General features: G+C 45.5%; 1 protein-coding gene across 1 annotated transcript in view; it reads right to left on the minus strand.

Moving 5' to 3' along the window:
• ACCS (1-aminocyclopropane-1-carboxylate synthase homolog (inactive)) overlaps positions 1–15,925 on the minus strand; it is a 293,968-nt gene that overhangs the window by 134,125 nt on the left and 143,918 nt on the right. The window contains 2 exon segments of the mRNA XM_085645812.1: positions 2,003–2,048; positions 3,697–3,786. Of these exon segments, the coding sequence (XP_085501938.1) occupies positions 2,003–2,048; positions 3,697–3,786 (136 nt within the window).

Raw genomic sequence — 15,925 nt, forward strand, 5'->3', positions numbered from 1 at the left:
GGCCATGGAACCACTGGTGTCTGGGTCAGGATTGATGCTCAGATCCAAGGCTTTGACTGGCTGCAAGAGGTTTCAGACCGTATCATTGTTTATGCCGATGATGTCTTGTTTTTCTTCAGAGACCCCCACAGAACAGGCCATCGACTTGTTTGTTGAAACATTCGGTCGGTATATAAATTCCGACAAATCTATCCTTTGCCCGTTACGGGGGGCACACAACTGCGATACAGACTTTACCATGGCCACAGAAGGACTGCGGTATGTGAGTGTTTTCCTACCCGCTTCCCAACCTATCCCTTGGGAGCGTAATATGGCTCCATTGACAGAACAAGTAAAGGTGGAAGTCAAATCCTGGTCACATTTGCCCTTGTCACTATATGGACGATCAGCCATCTTTAAGATAGTCTCGCTTCCTTGCCTCCTATATCAATTACAAAACCACCCTTACCCAATCCTTGCGATCTGGTTCCAGCAGGTGAATGCACTGCTGAGTCACTTCTTATGGGGAGGAGGTGTGGCCCGGGTGGCCCTACGTTCCTGCTTTCAATCCACCTACTGCGGTGGCATTGCAGCAGCAGACATTCAGTACTATCATGCGGCTTTGTACCTACAGTTGCTCAACGACTGGTGGTACTTTGCCAAAGATGACCCGGCCTATGCTGTGGAGCGCTGAGTAATGGGTGACAATTCCCTTTACTCGTATCTTTACAGCGAGCTGGAGCCTCGGGCCTTGTTGCTGGCGGTGCAGGTGGTGATCCGAATGTGGATACAGTCACTACGGTAAATGGGGTGGTAGGGCCGCCTCACATGGGAGACTCCGCTTTGGCATAATGGTTTCTTCCCCCAACTGCTTACTCTGTCCGGGTTCCAAGGATGGGATAATATTGGCATATCCTCACTAAGAGAAGTTATCGATTGCTGATTCCCAAATCTTTTCAAGAGCTCCAAAGTGAATTTGCCATGCCACATAACCAATCTACAAATACCGACAATTCCGCCACGCCCTTTTCCCGTATCTAAAAAGCTGGATGATCTTCCGGAGTTTAATCCACTAGAAAGCAAACTGCTCATGGGAGACCTTGGGGGTCACAAGATCACTAAAATATTATTTCCAGTAGTAACACTGATTTAGCTGCCCTCCGCACGGCTTGGCAGAGTGACCTTCGATCTACAGACGATGACGACAGGATCGAAGCCCTGGAATCCCCACGGTGTGCAGCCATTTCTTCTTGAATCGGAGACATACAATTCAAATATTTACACTATGTATATTACACCCAACAAAGGCTTTGGTGAATCGGCCTAGTAGCCTCTTCCACCTGCCTACACTGTGGCAATAGTGAGAGTACCTTTCTTCACTCAGTATGGATATGTAGCGAGGTTCTGGCGAGACTTGTGAGGTGCCTGTCTGAGGTACTTGCCTGGGAACTTCCTATGTGCCCTGAATCATTTCTTTAATACACCACTGATGAAATCAGGGGCCATAGGTACAAACGACACCTACTGTTTCTTGGACTTACCCTTGCAAACCGAGACATTGCCAGGCTGTGGAAGGCTAACTCCTCTCCCCTACTACGTGTATGGAAACTGGGCATGGACTTTTGCATGGGTCTGGAGCTACCAATTTGCTTGGCTCGTGGATGCCCACAAAAACACTCCAAGATTTGGCACATTTGGTGGAGTATCCTGGTCTACCTCCAGAACGTTTTACCTCAGCAGCAACACTCCCCGAGCATGACTCTAGATATGCGATGGTGGCTCATCAGACAGATGTGCGATCATTAATGTGTTCAGGACATTGGGGTGCGGGAGGCGAATGCTGGGGAGCATAGTTAGGACTTGCACACTTGGTTTGTTACAAAGCATTTTTGTCTATGATGTGTATGGATGCTAATGAAAAAAATCATGCTTATATACACTGACATGTATACATAGGATTTGGGCCCTTCGGGCCATATTGTGGCAGAAAATACAATAATTTTTTTTTGAAAAAGACACTTACCTTGCAGATGCCCCACATCACATGAGTTCTCATAGGATCAGGCAATCTGCATGAGGCAACACACAGAGGAGTCAGTTTCCAAAGAGGGTGTGGAGCAGTCATTGATTACTTAGCATAGAAGAGCAAGGCACATCCGGCACAAGGAGTGGGCATTTCAGTCAAAGAAGAAGGAAGAGGCACTGTCATGGCAGAGGCATGGAAAGCTATCTGCATACACTATACAGTGCCCCTCAAGTCTCCATAGCCACTGTCTCTCAGATTAATTTTAAAAGCACCACTCAGACCAGTGTAAGGTGTCAGAGCACTTTACATGACACACACATTGCACAGAGACAATCATATGTGTGTAAATCAGTGTGTAGGAAATGTTACATCAGACTGGACTACAAGGTGTAGGAGTGGCATGTGATCGATACTGGTAGGCAATATGGTTTAAGAGTCCTTACTCTGGAAAAGAACAAGTTCAGAATTTAAAACATAACATCATTGTTAGGGGTTCTCTTTAATAATATGAATTGTTTTGGACCCAAATGCACCCTTTTGGCAAGATTAGGATAATGAAAGGCTGGCGGTAAAACATATAGATTTAACATATATCTTGCAGTTTGCATGCAGCTCTTTGATGACAGTTAAAAGCTCAATGTTCTATATTAGAATTTTGACTTATAAATGACAAGGTACAAAATGATCTCTCTTACAGAAGCAGTAACTGTTTACATTATATACACTTTGTTATCTTCATGGTACACGTTCTTAGCAGCAGGCATTTTAACCCTCTGCGCTACCTTAGGATGAGTCAAAATTTCAACTAAACAAAACTACGGTCTCTTTCCAGGAAGACGATGAATCACCACAGCTATCTTGACACTTCAATTGATGCCTGAAAATTGCTGGAGGTCAGGACGCAGCAGCAGGTGCTTAGATGATAATATACTTGCAAAAATGACGCCCCCACCCCAAGTCAGCGCCCGGCACCGCTCGCACCGCCCTAGGGGCCCGATTCACAGAACTAACTTAAGACAAAATCCTAATCTTACTACCATTTTGGTATTCACAGAAGGCACTTACTCATTTTGGTATTCACAGAAGGCACTTACTCATTTCGGTATTCACAGAAGTTAGGAGTCCTAACTTTATTACTACTAAACTGGGAAAAATCCTAATTTTAAGGCTTTCGGTATTCACAGAAGGCATTTAGGAGTCCTAAAGTTAGGAGTCCTAACTTATGTGAATACCGAAATGAGTAAGGGCCTTCTGTGAATACCAAAATGAGTAAGTGCCTTCTGTGAATACCAAAATAGTAGTAAGTTTAGGATTTTGTCTTAAGTTAGTTCTGTGAATCGGGCCCTAGAGCCGGCCCTGTGTGTAGTAGCTCTGCTACTTGAAGTACCTGAGTGCCTTAACTTTACAGACGGAGATGTGCGACTGCCACCTCTTGGGAGCAAATTAAAAACAAAGATATTTTTGGACTGAAAACACCATTTAAATTCCATTATGATTGTACTCATGCATAGCCAGGACCACACAATTTGCATCGAGAGAGAGAGACGCCCTTTAAGATCTATCTTACTTCATTACAGTGGGGATCTGATTAAATTGTGGCCTGCGTGGTGAAGGCTTAAGTTTGTTGCGTTTCTCGTGTTCCCATGAAAATAGAAATTTCGTGTTCATAAAAAAAAAAAGATTTGACTTACTGCTCTATACTCAAAATGCTCAGGAACATTTCAGAATCCTCGAAGACGGACAACATGTAAATCTCATCCACTACAACGTGCAACTCGTGCCTGGAAAAAGGACATGAGAAAAAATCAGTGTGTCTCTCAACAGAATATGTTAATATGGCCACATCAGGGTACAACCTGAGACTCTGGTCAAAGCAAACAGACATTGTTAAAAAATGACCTGAGCACCACCACGGCACCCCAATAATATTTTAATGCTTGTGTTGAAAAGGAACTTATTAATCAAACACCAATGTTTTTACCTGCTCTTTCTTGATGTTCTTCCCAACTCTGGGCAGGAAGGGCAGCGAAGGATAAGCATACAAGTGTCCCGTGCTCCACTTTTTTCGGAATGCGTCCCTGAGAAGGCAGTGTTGGAGACTCCAGCGTGCAAAAGATTTTACATTGCACATTCTCGCAGTAAGGAAAAATGTATCCAGGGTTTTCCTTACTGCAGAAAACTGCCCTGCAACCCCTCAGTGTATAACCGCGTAGGAGGCTGGCTTAGTATATAGTGCACACTTATTTAAGTGAAGCACCTTGCATTAATCCAGACAACCGTTATGGGGATTTTAATGGTCTTAGACAACCTTAGAAAGCTCCCTAAGTGGTAGATGTGAAGAAAAGCCTTAAGGCTTAGTCCAGAATGAGTGTTAACAGGGGCGTAACACAGGCCCCCGCATTCCCCGCAGTGCGGGGGGGCCCACAAGCTGCAGGGGGCCCCTCAGCACTGCACTAACGCCAGAGAGCTCCGTATTAAATCCGGAGCGGGGGCCCCTCTGTGTACCTTGCAGGGGGGCCCCTCCAACTTTCGTTACGCCACTGAGTGTTAAGCAGCTTGTTTTACCAGAAGTAATCATATAGTGTAGGTTGAATGAAAAAGAACCACAGACTGCAGTTATAAAAATAGTTATATTATATTTATTATACACACTTACTAACACATTGGTATGTATCCTACCCGGAGAATATACACAATATTTCAAAAGTAGAACAGGTAAGTAGCAAAAATACACAGTGGTCTCCATGGTTGAGACCAAACCATATACTAAAGAAGTGGAATGCGTACTGCGACCGAAGTCGAGACTTGGACCAGAAGACTCAGAAGAGCTGGGGACCCAAGGAACCACCCGAGGTAAGTACCCAGGAACCTCACATAGGCTGCGTGCAGAGTGGAAACACAGCTGCATACTCAATGCAAGTCAACAGGAAAGTCGTGGTTGCAGTTTTTTAAAAGGACCCTTCCCAGTGGACCCTTAAGAAACCCATTGGAAGATGGAAGGTTGGAGTGTCACCCCACCCGTGGATACCCCTGGAACCCAGGTGCATAGGTGAGAAGTTATGTCGGAATCGCTGTAGACCACAATGGAGGACAATGGAGGACTTCAGTAAAGATGCCGCTGGCAAAGAAGGTGAAAGAGTCTGGTGGAATCCAAGGATGGATTCTTGGAGAGGAGTACGTGCAAGCAGTGGGGACAGAGTCCATGCCACTCAGGAGTGACCAGGAGGCACGGAATACCAATGAGCACCAATGACAGAAGATGCAGGAGAGTTGATGGTGACCTTGTCCCTGCAGCTGTGAGGACCAGGCAATGATGTAGAAGGCCAGGAGCCCTTCACAAGCTGTCCCACGTCAGAAGTCAAGAACCAGGGGGTTGATGCCCGGCGGGAGCACCAACAATCCTTGGCAGCAGCAACAGACATGCTAAACGTTGAAGGTGCAGTGTAAGGACAAGGAAAGTCCAATGGACTCCCCAAGTGCAGGAGAGTCAGAGCAGGCCCCGAGCAAGCACCGAAGCCCACTGAAGTCAAAGAAGACCCTCAAGAGGACCCACAGGCTGAAGGCACAGTAGTTGCAAGTGGACCTAGAGTAGCTCACCAAAGATGCAGGCCCACGGTACAGAGGATGCGGTAAGGATGAAGACATTGGTAGGTAGAGATGCTGGTGGCCGTAGCTTCTTATGGCCCGAGGATCTCTAGAGGACAGAGTCAACAAGCCTTGACAACAGCAAGTCAACACGGTGCACAGAGGTTCTGTTCCAGCAATTCCAACGAGTGATACTGGCCTCAATCTTGCTGAGAAGACAGTGCAGGCCTCAAGGGAGTTGCTGAGCCTATTGAAGTCCGTGGGACGTCACAAGCGGCAGACTGGTCAGCTTAGCTGAGGTGCCTGCAGATGCAGGGGAGTGACTCCTTCACTCTAAGGGAGATTACTTTGGGTGTCTACTATGCCCACGTCTTTCGCACGAAGTGAATGGCCTCAAAGGCAACTGGCGAATGAGGCGTCTCCGTAAAAGACAAGAGCCCTCTGATCTTCACCTCTCCCAAATGACCTCCTCGTCACAGCAGTGACGCATCTGTCACCATCATCAACTCATGTTGAGGTGGGGCAGGGAAGGAGGTCTGCCCCTAGGCCAGCTGCGACTGAGTAACCACTGCCAGTCTTTCTCAGTCTACTTCGAGACCTGAATGGAATCCAACAGGTTCCCTCTGGTGCTGGGCCCACTAAGACTTCAGGTTCCACTGCAGAATCCACATGTGCCACCTGCCATATATGACAAGCAGTCATTGAGGTACGGTAAAACTAGTCTTGGAAAGGTGTGCTGTAACTATCATCACTATTTTCATTAAAACCTAATGGGCACTGGTGAGGTCGAATGAGAAAATGGCAAAATGAAAATGCTATTGGGTCACCTTGAACTGCAAGTAGTGTCTGTGAGATTGAGAACTAAAATAGAACTAAGGCCTCCATCCTTCTCCAGCACAAGGAAATAGCAGAAGCAATAGCCAGTCTTTGAAAGGTGTTCTAATTCGGGTATTGTCTGCATGATCCCCATCTTTGACCCCAAAAAGTATGGGTGCCCTAGCAGCCAGGGTGGACTGAGATGGGGAGGGGCATTGAGGGTCTTCACTGTATGTCGCCCCTCTGGAATAGTCTCAAAAGGGACAAAACTGTTGAGAACACTGTCTCACAGTTGTAGAAAGTAGAGAGGCAGCGGGAATACAAAAACAATGAGTGCCACCGAATGGCATATCCAGCACGTCCCCAGAAGAGCCAATGGACCTTAACCAAGCATGCCACCAAAGCGTCATTCTAGCATCAACTGCTCTGCCCAAGCAGCCAGTACTGTACAGTCCAGAAAGGTCAATTTATTTTGCGGAATCCTGAATGTTTTGAGCCTGAAATTCCTTGGGGATGCTGGATTTACCTTCCTAACTGTCACATGAAGTGTAGGTATATCTCTCCAGAAAAAATTGATATAGACTATTCGTTTGGACTCCCTGTCTAGTTTGTAGGGAATGAAGTGGGGTTAATCGTTCTCATTTAAGCCTGACCCACCAAACATTCTGGCATAGGATGCTGTGTCAAGAAGTCAGGGTAGCATGGCAGGGGCCTGTGGCATCTGGCAACCTGCCTGTGCACAAGTGGGAGAGAGTGGAGGGGGGTGTGGTTGACAAGGCTTAGATCCGGTATCCAAAAGTGTGACATTCAGTGCTTCAGTAAATGGAAGTGTTTGGATGAAATTTGTCCAGGTTGCAAAATGTCTGTCAGCCCCTCAGTTTTAACTTCTTTAACTGGCAGTTGTAAATCCAATACATTACGTGCCACATCAGAGGAGGCACTCCCTTTTGTTGATAGCCAACGGGGAAAACACTGCACAGTTTCAAGGGATGTGCCCAACTCACAGGCCTTCTTCAGGCCCATACATAAATTATCATTGTAGTGCTGGGGAAAATAATCCCCTTCATCTTCTTGTCATCTCAAAAGACTGGTTGGCTCTAATCCAAGTCTGAACCGGAAAGTTGTTAGTGCTCTGAGGTACAGCTCTGAGGCACAGGAATATATTCTGTCTGACTTGGATTGGGGCCAGATGTGTCGATGCGGCTTCTGGACACAATCTCAGTTGGTGCAGAGATTAATTCAGCTCAGTCGGAGAGGAATGAGGTCTTTCTCTGGTGCTGGTGGCTTCGGCATCAGTGTCACAGGGACAGTGTGTATTTTGCTGCTGGATTGGAAGTCTGCTCTGGCATTGGAGCAAAACAAGAAGGGGGCTCTGGAAGCACAGGCAATACAGAGGGAAAACGAGCCAGTGGTTACTCTTGCTGAGGTTACTTGATTGGCGGCCTCTGTGAATTCTTGGGGACCGAAGGCAAACCAGAGGGAACCGGAAGAGTAACAACATTTTACAAATATCAACAAAGGAGAGAGCAAGGAATCATAGAGGGAACGTCCTTTTCCCTGGGTTCAGTAACTAAACAACAACGTGAACGCTCCCATTCAGGGATCCAAAAATAAGGATGACAGACTGTCATACACAGGAATGATCAAAAAACCCATTCGTTTTTATTAAAAGAACCCTCACCCACCAAGCTAGTTGGTGGCATGCTCAATCATTGGGTTCCCAGCTGGGCTGCCAAATGCAACCCAGCTGTGCTGCGATGCCTGAATTACAGCGCAGCAGGTTTTTTTTGTAAGGAGATGGTGCTGGAAGTGAAATTTAAAAGTGCCTCTAGAATGCTCAATAACTACCTTTAACTTCGAGTTTCCAGGGTACGGTTTAAAACAAAGTAGGGATGAATGGGAAGATGTATTTGGTCTTTCTAATCCCGTCTCAGCGGTCGACATGTTTCAGCCTCAACAGGTGTGCTGAGGCTTTCTTCAGGACTAGAACAAGTGCTTTAGTGGAAATGTCAGCACACACGATAAGGTGTGCTGTGGTGCAGTTAAATGACCGTACGGATGGTTATCTGGAACAAAAAAAGCACAAAATAAAAAAAACATACACAATAAATACAATAAAAATGGGTGTGATTCTGCAGTCACCCGCTACGAATAGTGCAATATTGCTGGCGGTATATCTAACGAGTGCTGTCATCCATCAGGGTGCTAGGGTCCATTAAGAACCAATTCACACACTGGCATGCAGGAATGCACTATATATATGCAAAAATAACGCACAGTGAGAAGTGCACTTAGATATGCCTCATAGTGAAGTGAAGCACACGTGGTGGTAACTGGCCCTAATGAGGTAGATGCCGTAATGTCTAGTAACGCACTTGAATTACTAGCGAGTGTAGAACTTGTGTGTTGCCTCCAAGACCTACAAGCTGCTGATCAAGGCAATTGTCTAAGGATAAATAAATGTGCAGTACAAGTAGTCGTATCTAAACAGAAATGGCGAAGAAAAGGTGGCTTACAAGAGCTACAGAGAACGGGCAGCTGTTACAGATCCCGGAGGGGCGGACTCCTATAGTCACACACTACGGGAGTAAGAAGGGGAGGGAGGGTCCTCGGGTCAAACCACGATCGAAATGCCGAAGGGAGAATGGCCCATAGATTATATGGTATGACACTTACTTCGTCAGGATGTACGTCCGCCTACAATACCTACTGCGTTGCTGCGCGGGATCACAATGCTACTGAAGTGCAGCTGCAAACCCGGTTAAAAACCTACTCTGAGGAGGACCAGGGCGTGGCCATGCCCGGGGTTGTGATTGGTGACGTCAGAGCATCCGAACATGTTCCGATCGGGAGCGCTAGAGCGGGAGCCTGTCTACTGGAAGAATCCCGCAGGAAGTGAGGCACAGACCGTGGGGTCAGGCTCGGATGCCCATTCACTGGAACTTTATTTAAAACGTATTGAAAAACAATAGTCAACCCGACTAAGGGCAGAAGATGTTGAAAGAAATGGATGTTAGCACCTAAAACCCGGTGGTGTGTGGATCGGTATTAAAAGTTAGTAATTTAGAATGAGGGCTCCTGGGGGTGGCATTCAAAGATTGTCCACCCCCGGGCAGCTTCGGGCACTTAGTATGGCCCAGGACAGGAGGCAAATTCCAATTGGCTGGTGTTAGTAGCGTGAGCGCCAAGAGCGCGAAATCCCCGTTGCGCACTTGCTTATGACGGCGGTAAGGTAGGGTCGTTAATTTTTGGCGGCTTTGTTTTTAATACCGTGTTCGGTGAACCTTGTTCATTACGGAGGCGGCCGCTTTCACTCGGGAAGTTATTGCGGCCGGGAGGGAAGACCTCATTGTGCCTGACGTCTTGTCGAGGCTTGGTTTGGGAGGGAGCGGAGGACACGGCAGGCTGCGGGCGGCGTTGCAGCATCCGTGACCGCTTGTGAATGCGAGTGAGGGCTCACCAACGCCTTCACTGGGTGTCAGCCCAAAGAGTCACTGGCATTGTGTAAAGAGGGGGGAGGCCGCGCACACGCGCAGTGCCTTTTCCAGTCCCTGTATTAAAGTGAAACTAAAACGAGTCGTGTCTGTAAAGACACACACGCGCTGCTTTATCTTTCTTAGGATGTGGTCCGTCGGCTACGCTGCCGCCTCTGGTGCAAGAAACCAGGGTTCGAGCCTCGGTCGCGTCCTCATTCTGGGCAAATCACTTAATCTCCCCGTGCCTGAATGTGTAATGTAAATATGGTGCTATGTAAAGCGCTCCAATACCTTCGGGTCGAGTTCGCGCTATATAAATATGCACCCCAAAAAAAAGGGAATACTCCATCTAGTGGATATTCAGAACAACTGCATAGCCCTACCTTTCAAAAACAGCAAGGGTGTGGAGAGAAGAAGGTTATATTTATATTTGGCAAACAACAGTTTAAAAATAAGGAGTTGTGAGTCGGGCTGTCCACTGATAGTTGTTTGTCTCCCATAATATCTAGTGAGGGGGGTGTTTCTATTGTAACGTCAAAAACTAAACCAATGGTTTTTAGATGTCAAAAGTACATTGTCTAAGCAGTTTAAGAATGACGCAGATACTCGTTTCAAGCACGCAGTTTCAGATATCGAAAAAGATCTTGCCCTTGACATAAACAGCAGGACAGAGGTCAGTCAGGAGAATCGCGCAATAAAATCAGCACAGGATGGACAATGGGTGTGGATACCGAAAGAGATTCATAGGAAGCTAGATTATTAAAATTAAAGGAGAACAGATATCAGTCTGCTGCAAAGTCAAGTGTTTTTGCAGCCAACGAGGGCGGGATACTGCCAAGTGCAAGAAGGGGCAGTTGGGGACAGCTCGGTCAGGCCTCTAGAGTCCTGCAACGTAAGAAGCAGTGATGAAGGGAATTTTCAAGCGAAATTCCCCACGCCGTTGGATGCACGGAGAGCGGCTCACTACGCACAGGATATTAATTGGAAAGTGTATGATGGGGGTATAGGAGGCGGGGAGCATCCAAGTGGCAGTAGGAGGGGTGGTAGAGTAGGGACTATTGGGGTGGTAGGTAGCTTTATAGTGGAGGACGATAATGAATCTTTGGAAGAGGAAGAAATTATTGAAGGAGGCGTGCTATTTCAAGGCTTTCAGGAATCTTTACAGAAGAGGGGGGGTTTGCTAAACATGTCTCCAGAACTTATTTTTCACAGGACAAAGAAAGCGAAGGTGCTCAGAGCAGAATCAGTACAGGACATCAAATAAGGGGACGAAGAAAAGACCTTTGATGGAAGAACATACATATACAAACTCAGGTGAGGCACACACACAATTTTGTCACAAACGTTTATGTGCAGATAAGAGGGTAGGAACGGACAGTGAACATAATAAAGTCACATTACAAAATACAGCTAGTCAAGTTGTTAAAGATGGTGAGATGTCAGATGATAAGGTGAGAGTTACGGTAAGCTTGGGTAAGAGTAACAAAGCTGAAGGTGAGGTATTAAACACATCAAATTTGAGGCGCTTACCTTATATGGGTTTGTCGATGCCATTGGGTGCTCATTTAACTAAGGCTATAAAGGTAAAGATCTGAAAGGGGATTTTATTGATGTGTTTTTTAAATTTCTGTATAGGAAAATACAAGCAAAGGAAGTTTCAAGGAAGGAAGCGTGGGAGTTGGCGAAAAGACCATGGGTGCCAACCAATATAGATACATGGACATCAGCTTTCCTTATTTTCGCGAGCATATACTGCACAAAGTTCACCGATAGTCAGTTGCCAATTTTACATACCTAAACACAATAAAGAAAGCTTCCACAGAATTTGGGGCTTATGCCTGGTTGCACTACGACGAGGAGTTTCGCGCCAGACTATTTTTAGTCCCAGATAAGCCATGGGGGGGAAGGACATAATGAACTCTGGTTTCACTGGATTTACCCTCAACGGGCCTCCTCCATCCATGTATACGGCAAGTGGCTTAGTGGTTCCTAATCGGCCTTTTCAGAGCACACCCACCCTGGGGGGGTGGGGGGAGGGGTAGTTGGAATAGACCACAAACTTTCGTATCCGGCGCCTGCTGGATTTTCAATAAGGGATTCGCCGCACAAACCCTTGAAAATATAAGCACGAGTGCTCAAGATGTGGTGGGAAGCACGCCATTATGCAATTGTTTCGGAGAGCGATCCAATTGGGGAGGAGGGGTCCCAAACAAGGGAAGGGGTTTTGGACTTTAAATCTGAAAACACAGGCTTCTACTCCAGTTAAGGTTGACAATTTATTTAGATGGTTAAAAGTTTATCCTGACACACATGAAGCAACATTACTGGAATGGGGTTTCAGGGAAGGGCTTAAACTGGGATATCAGGGCCTTAGATGTCGCAGATTTGCAAGAAATTTAAGGTCCGTTGATGACTTTCCACACATCGAAAGAAAGAAGTTGTTGACTGAGGTGAAAGAAGGGAGGATGGCAGGTCCTTTCGATTCATGCCAGTTGGGCAATCTCATAGTTTCTCTATTAGGCGTGGTACCTAAGAAAACAAAAGGGGAATTCAGGATGATCCAACATCTATCATGGCCTCAAGGTTCCTCTGTGAACGACTTTATAGCAAGGGAAGACTACATGGTCAAATTTGCTTCTGTAGATACGGCATTAGAAACGATAAGAATCATAGGGGAGGTTTCTGAATTAGCGAGATGTGACATCAAGTCAGCGTTCAGATTATTACCAGTGCCGTTTCTCTTTTCGAACAGGACACAGTGACATGATGCACTATTTTGATAATTTTTTATTCATGGGAACTGCGGGTTCCCAGCAGTGTGGAAAGGCATTGAGAGATTTTACAGTGCTTGCCCAAGACATGGGTTTTTTTTTTCTAGCGGAAGACAAAACAGAAGGCCCTAGTTGCTGTTTAACATCTCGCCATTGAAATAGATACGCGTAGAATGGAAGCCAGGCTCCCTGAGAATAAAATAATTGAACTGACCATTTCCTTAGAATATGCAAGATAAGTGGACAAATTGACAATCCAAAGTTCAATCTTTACTAGGCCATGTGAGCTTTGCCTGCAGAGTCACACGGGCAGGCAGGATGTTTTGTAGGCGTCTGGTTTTTTTTCCATGTCAGGCATTTAACTTCCACATCATCGAATCAGGATAATTGCCAGCATGCGGGCCGATTGTGAGGTGTGGTTATGGTTCTTGAAAGATTTTAACAGTGTCACAATCTGGTCGTTGAATGAGGATTTTGTTTGGCAGATGCTGTTATTCTCCGATGCTTCTGGTGCTAATGGTTTCGGCCTCTTTTAGGAAGGAAAATGGTGCCCAGAGCAATGGCCAGCCAGATGGGTAGCAGAAAAGAACAGCACAGCATTCCTGGAGTTGTTTCCGATTGATAGTTACTTAGGCTGTCTAGGGTTTGGAGTTGGCAAATAGAACGGTGATGTTTTAATGTTGATAATAAAACTGTAGTGGATTTTAGTAAATGGGCAAAAGCCAAGAAAAGGCAGTTGTTACAAACATTTACGCTGGGATGTTTAAAGTTTAACATAATTTTCAAGGTTAAACATATTGCGGGACTGGCAACTAACATCGCAGATGCCCTATCTCATTTTCAGTGGGCGAGATTCCGTGTTTTGGCGCCCAGATCAGATTTACGGAAGACTCAGGTACCCAGCGAGATATGGGATTGGTTGAACTGACTGCTCATTAGCTCTTATCGAAAAGTCATCAGCAAAAAGTACCAAATTGTTGGGGTTACGAGCCATCAGCAGGGCAGATGGGTAGGAGAATCCTGCAGGGTTGTGAAAAGACAAAAAAGAGAGGACAATATGAAAAGAGAGCCTTTCTTTAAAATTATGGTATAATATCACATTTAGTTTATAGGAGATTTGTTTTCTACATTTGAATATCGTTTGTTTCAAGCTATGCATGACTTGACTCTTTTTCGGGGCGTTCAGGGTATCGGAATTGTTAGGCAATGCTCACATGATGATCTCAAAGTACAGAACGTTTATCTGGTCCGATCATCTCTATGTATTTTTCTTGAACGTTCTAAAACAGATCAAGCGGTTAAAGGTTTAAAGCGTAATATTACAAGCATAGATGGACCACTGTACCCCAAGTAAGCTTGGTTAGATTTTCTAGTAGTAGGAGGTGCAACTTCAAATTTTGTTTTTAGGCATCTATTTGGATCTTGGCTAAAAGCTTCCCAATCGCTGTCAATCTTGAAGAAGTCGTTGAAGCTATAAAATAAATAAATAAATAAATAAATAAAGAAACCCTCTCAATTTTTGGTACACACTCGTTCGCCATTGGTGCGGCTTTAGAAGTTGCCGGGTGGGGCTTTGTTCTCAGTGATGTCAATAACCTAGGGCACTGGTCCTCAGAGTGTTGCTTACGTTATATATTAGAGAATTAAATTCTGAAGTTCATAAGCAAGGTTAGTAATTGTTTTTTCTTTTCAGGTTTGGTGGCAAGTTTATTACTGTCACAACGACAAGTTTGGATAATTGGACATTCGTTCATTAAATGGGCAGCAGAACACTCAGTGAAAAGGCATTTCGGGAAGAATTTGGGTTTTTGTTCTGAAGAAGTGTGCGTGTCATGGTTCGGGGAGAGTGGCATGAAGTGGGGTCAGCTAATGCCTTTGATGAGCGAGCTTTCTTGTAAGATTAAACACAAAGTTGTTTTGATTCACCTGGGGGAAAATGAATTAGTGCGGCTATCAGGTTTTGGATCACTATTAGAGATGAAGACAGATTTAGAACTTTTATCAAAGACCTGGTTCAAAGCACAGCTAGTGTTAACAGCATTAATGCCACGCAGAATTTGGAGAGGGGCGCGGAGATTTACGGCAGTTGAAAGAGCAAGAACGAAAGTGCACAGATATCTACATCAATTTTTTGTTCCGGTAATGGAATATATTGGTTCTTTCATGACGAAATCACTAAAGAGGACTACCAATTCTTTAGGCATGATGGCGTCCATTTATCTTTTATTGGTAATGAACTTTATATATTAAACGTAAAAGAGATGATCTCTAAAATTCTGCAAATACAAACAAGGTGTGGATAATTCGCTGTTGGAGCGACAGCATCACTCTTCGATTCAATAGATACACAGGTTGTTTCATGGTTTTATTGATTACACTCACCCCCCCTTTTACATCCTCCCCTCCCTACCCCCCCCCCAAAAAAAAAAAACGAAAAAAAAACATAGAGGGTTGTGGTAGGGTCTTTGTATATATGGAAAATACGTTATCACCTGTTTGGCGACAGTGTGTGTTTTTGTGTGCATATAGATATAGCACTGCTTCATGAAATAATAACTGGTTTCACCTGTTTGGCGACAGTAGTTGTATTTTATTCAATTGATGACAAGCGTCCAGATAACAATGGAATTCCTTTCAAATGGGGGGGGACAGGAAAAACACCTGGGTTAGGGTTTTTACTGGTGGCAGAGTTGGAGGAGATCAAGACAGGCAGGAAGGGTTGGGGGCATTAGGAATAGCTTCGGACAGAGGGAAGCAAGGGAGCGAGGTTGGAGACAAGAGGTAGGCAGGAGATGTAGCTAGGGGTTTGGGGAGGAGGATTAGGCGGAACAATGTTGGGGAAGTTTGTTGTTGGGGAAAATTCTTAGGGGCGGGGGGTGATAGTTTGGAATATGTATTAGTGAGGCCTGAATTGTATATGATTATGTATTGATTTGCCTACCTGTCCAATAAAGTGGTCTTTTACCCCACTTTGGCCTGAGGACGTACTTATTGCCCGATGAGGGCTACTGGGGGTGGCATTCGAAGATTGTCCACCCCCGGGCAGCTTCGGGCACTTAGTATGGCCGAGGACAGGAGGCAAATTCCAATTGGCTGGCGCTAGTAGCGCGAGCGCCAAGAGCGCGAAATCCCCGTTGCGCACTTGCTTATGACGGCGGTAAGGTAGGGTCGTTAATTTTTGGCCCGCCCACCCACCCCCTTTTCTGTTTCTTCAAATGAGTTACATTAATTTCCGCTGGTTTATACAAAAAATGTTTCTTGAATTTTGGTGG

This window comes from Triturus cristatus, chromosome 3_1 (assembly GCF_964204655.1).
Source record: "Triturus cristatus chromosome 3_1, aTriCri1.1, whole genome shotgun sequence".
Taxonomy (NCBI): Eukaryota; Metazoa; Chordata; class Amphibia; order Caudata; family Salamandridae; genus Triturus; species Triturus cristatus.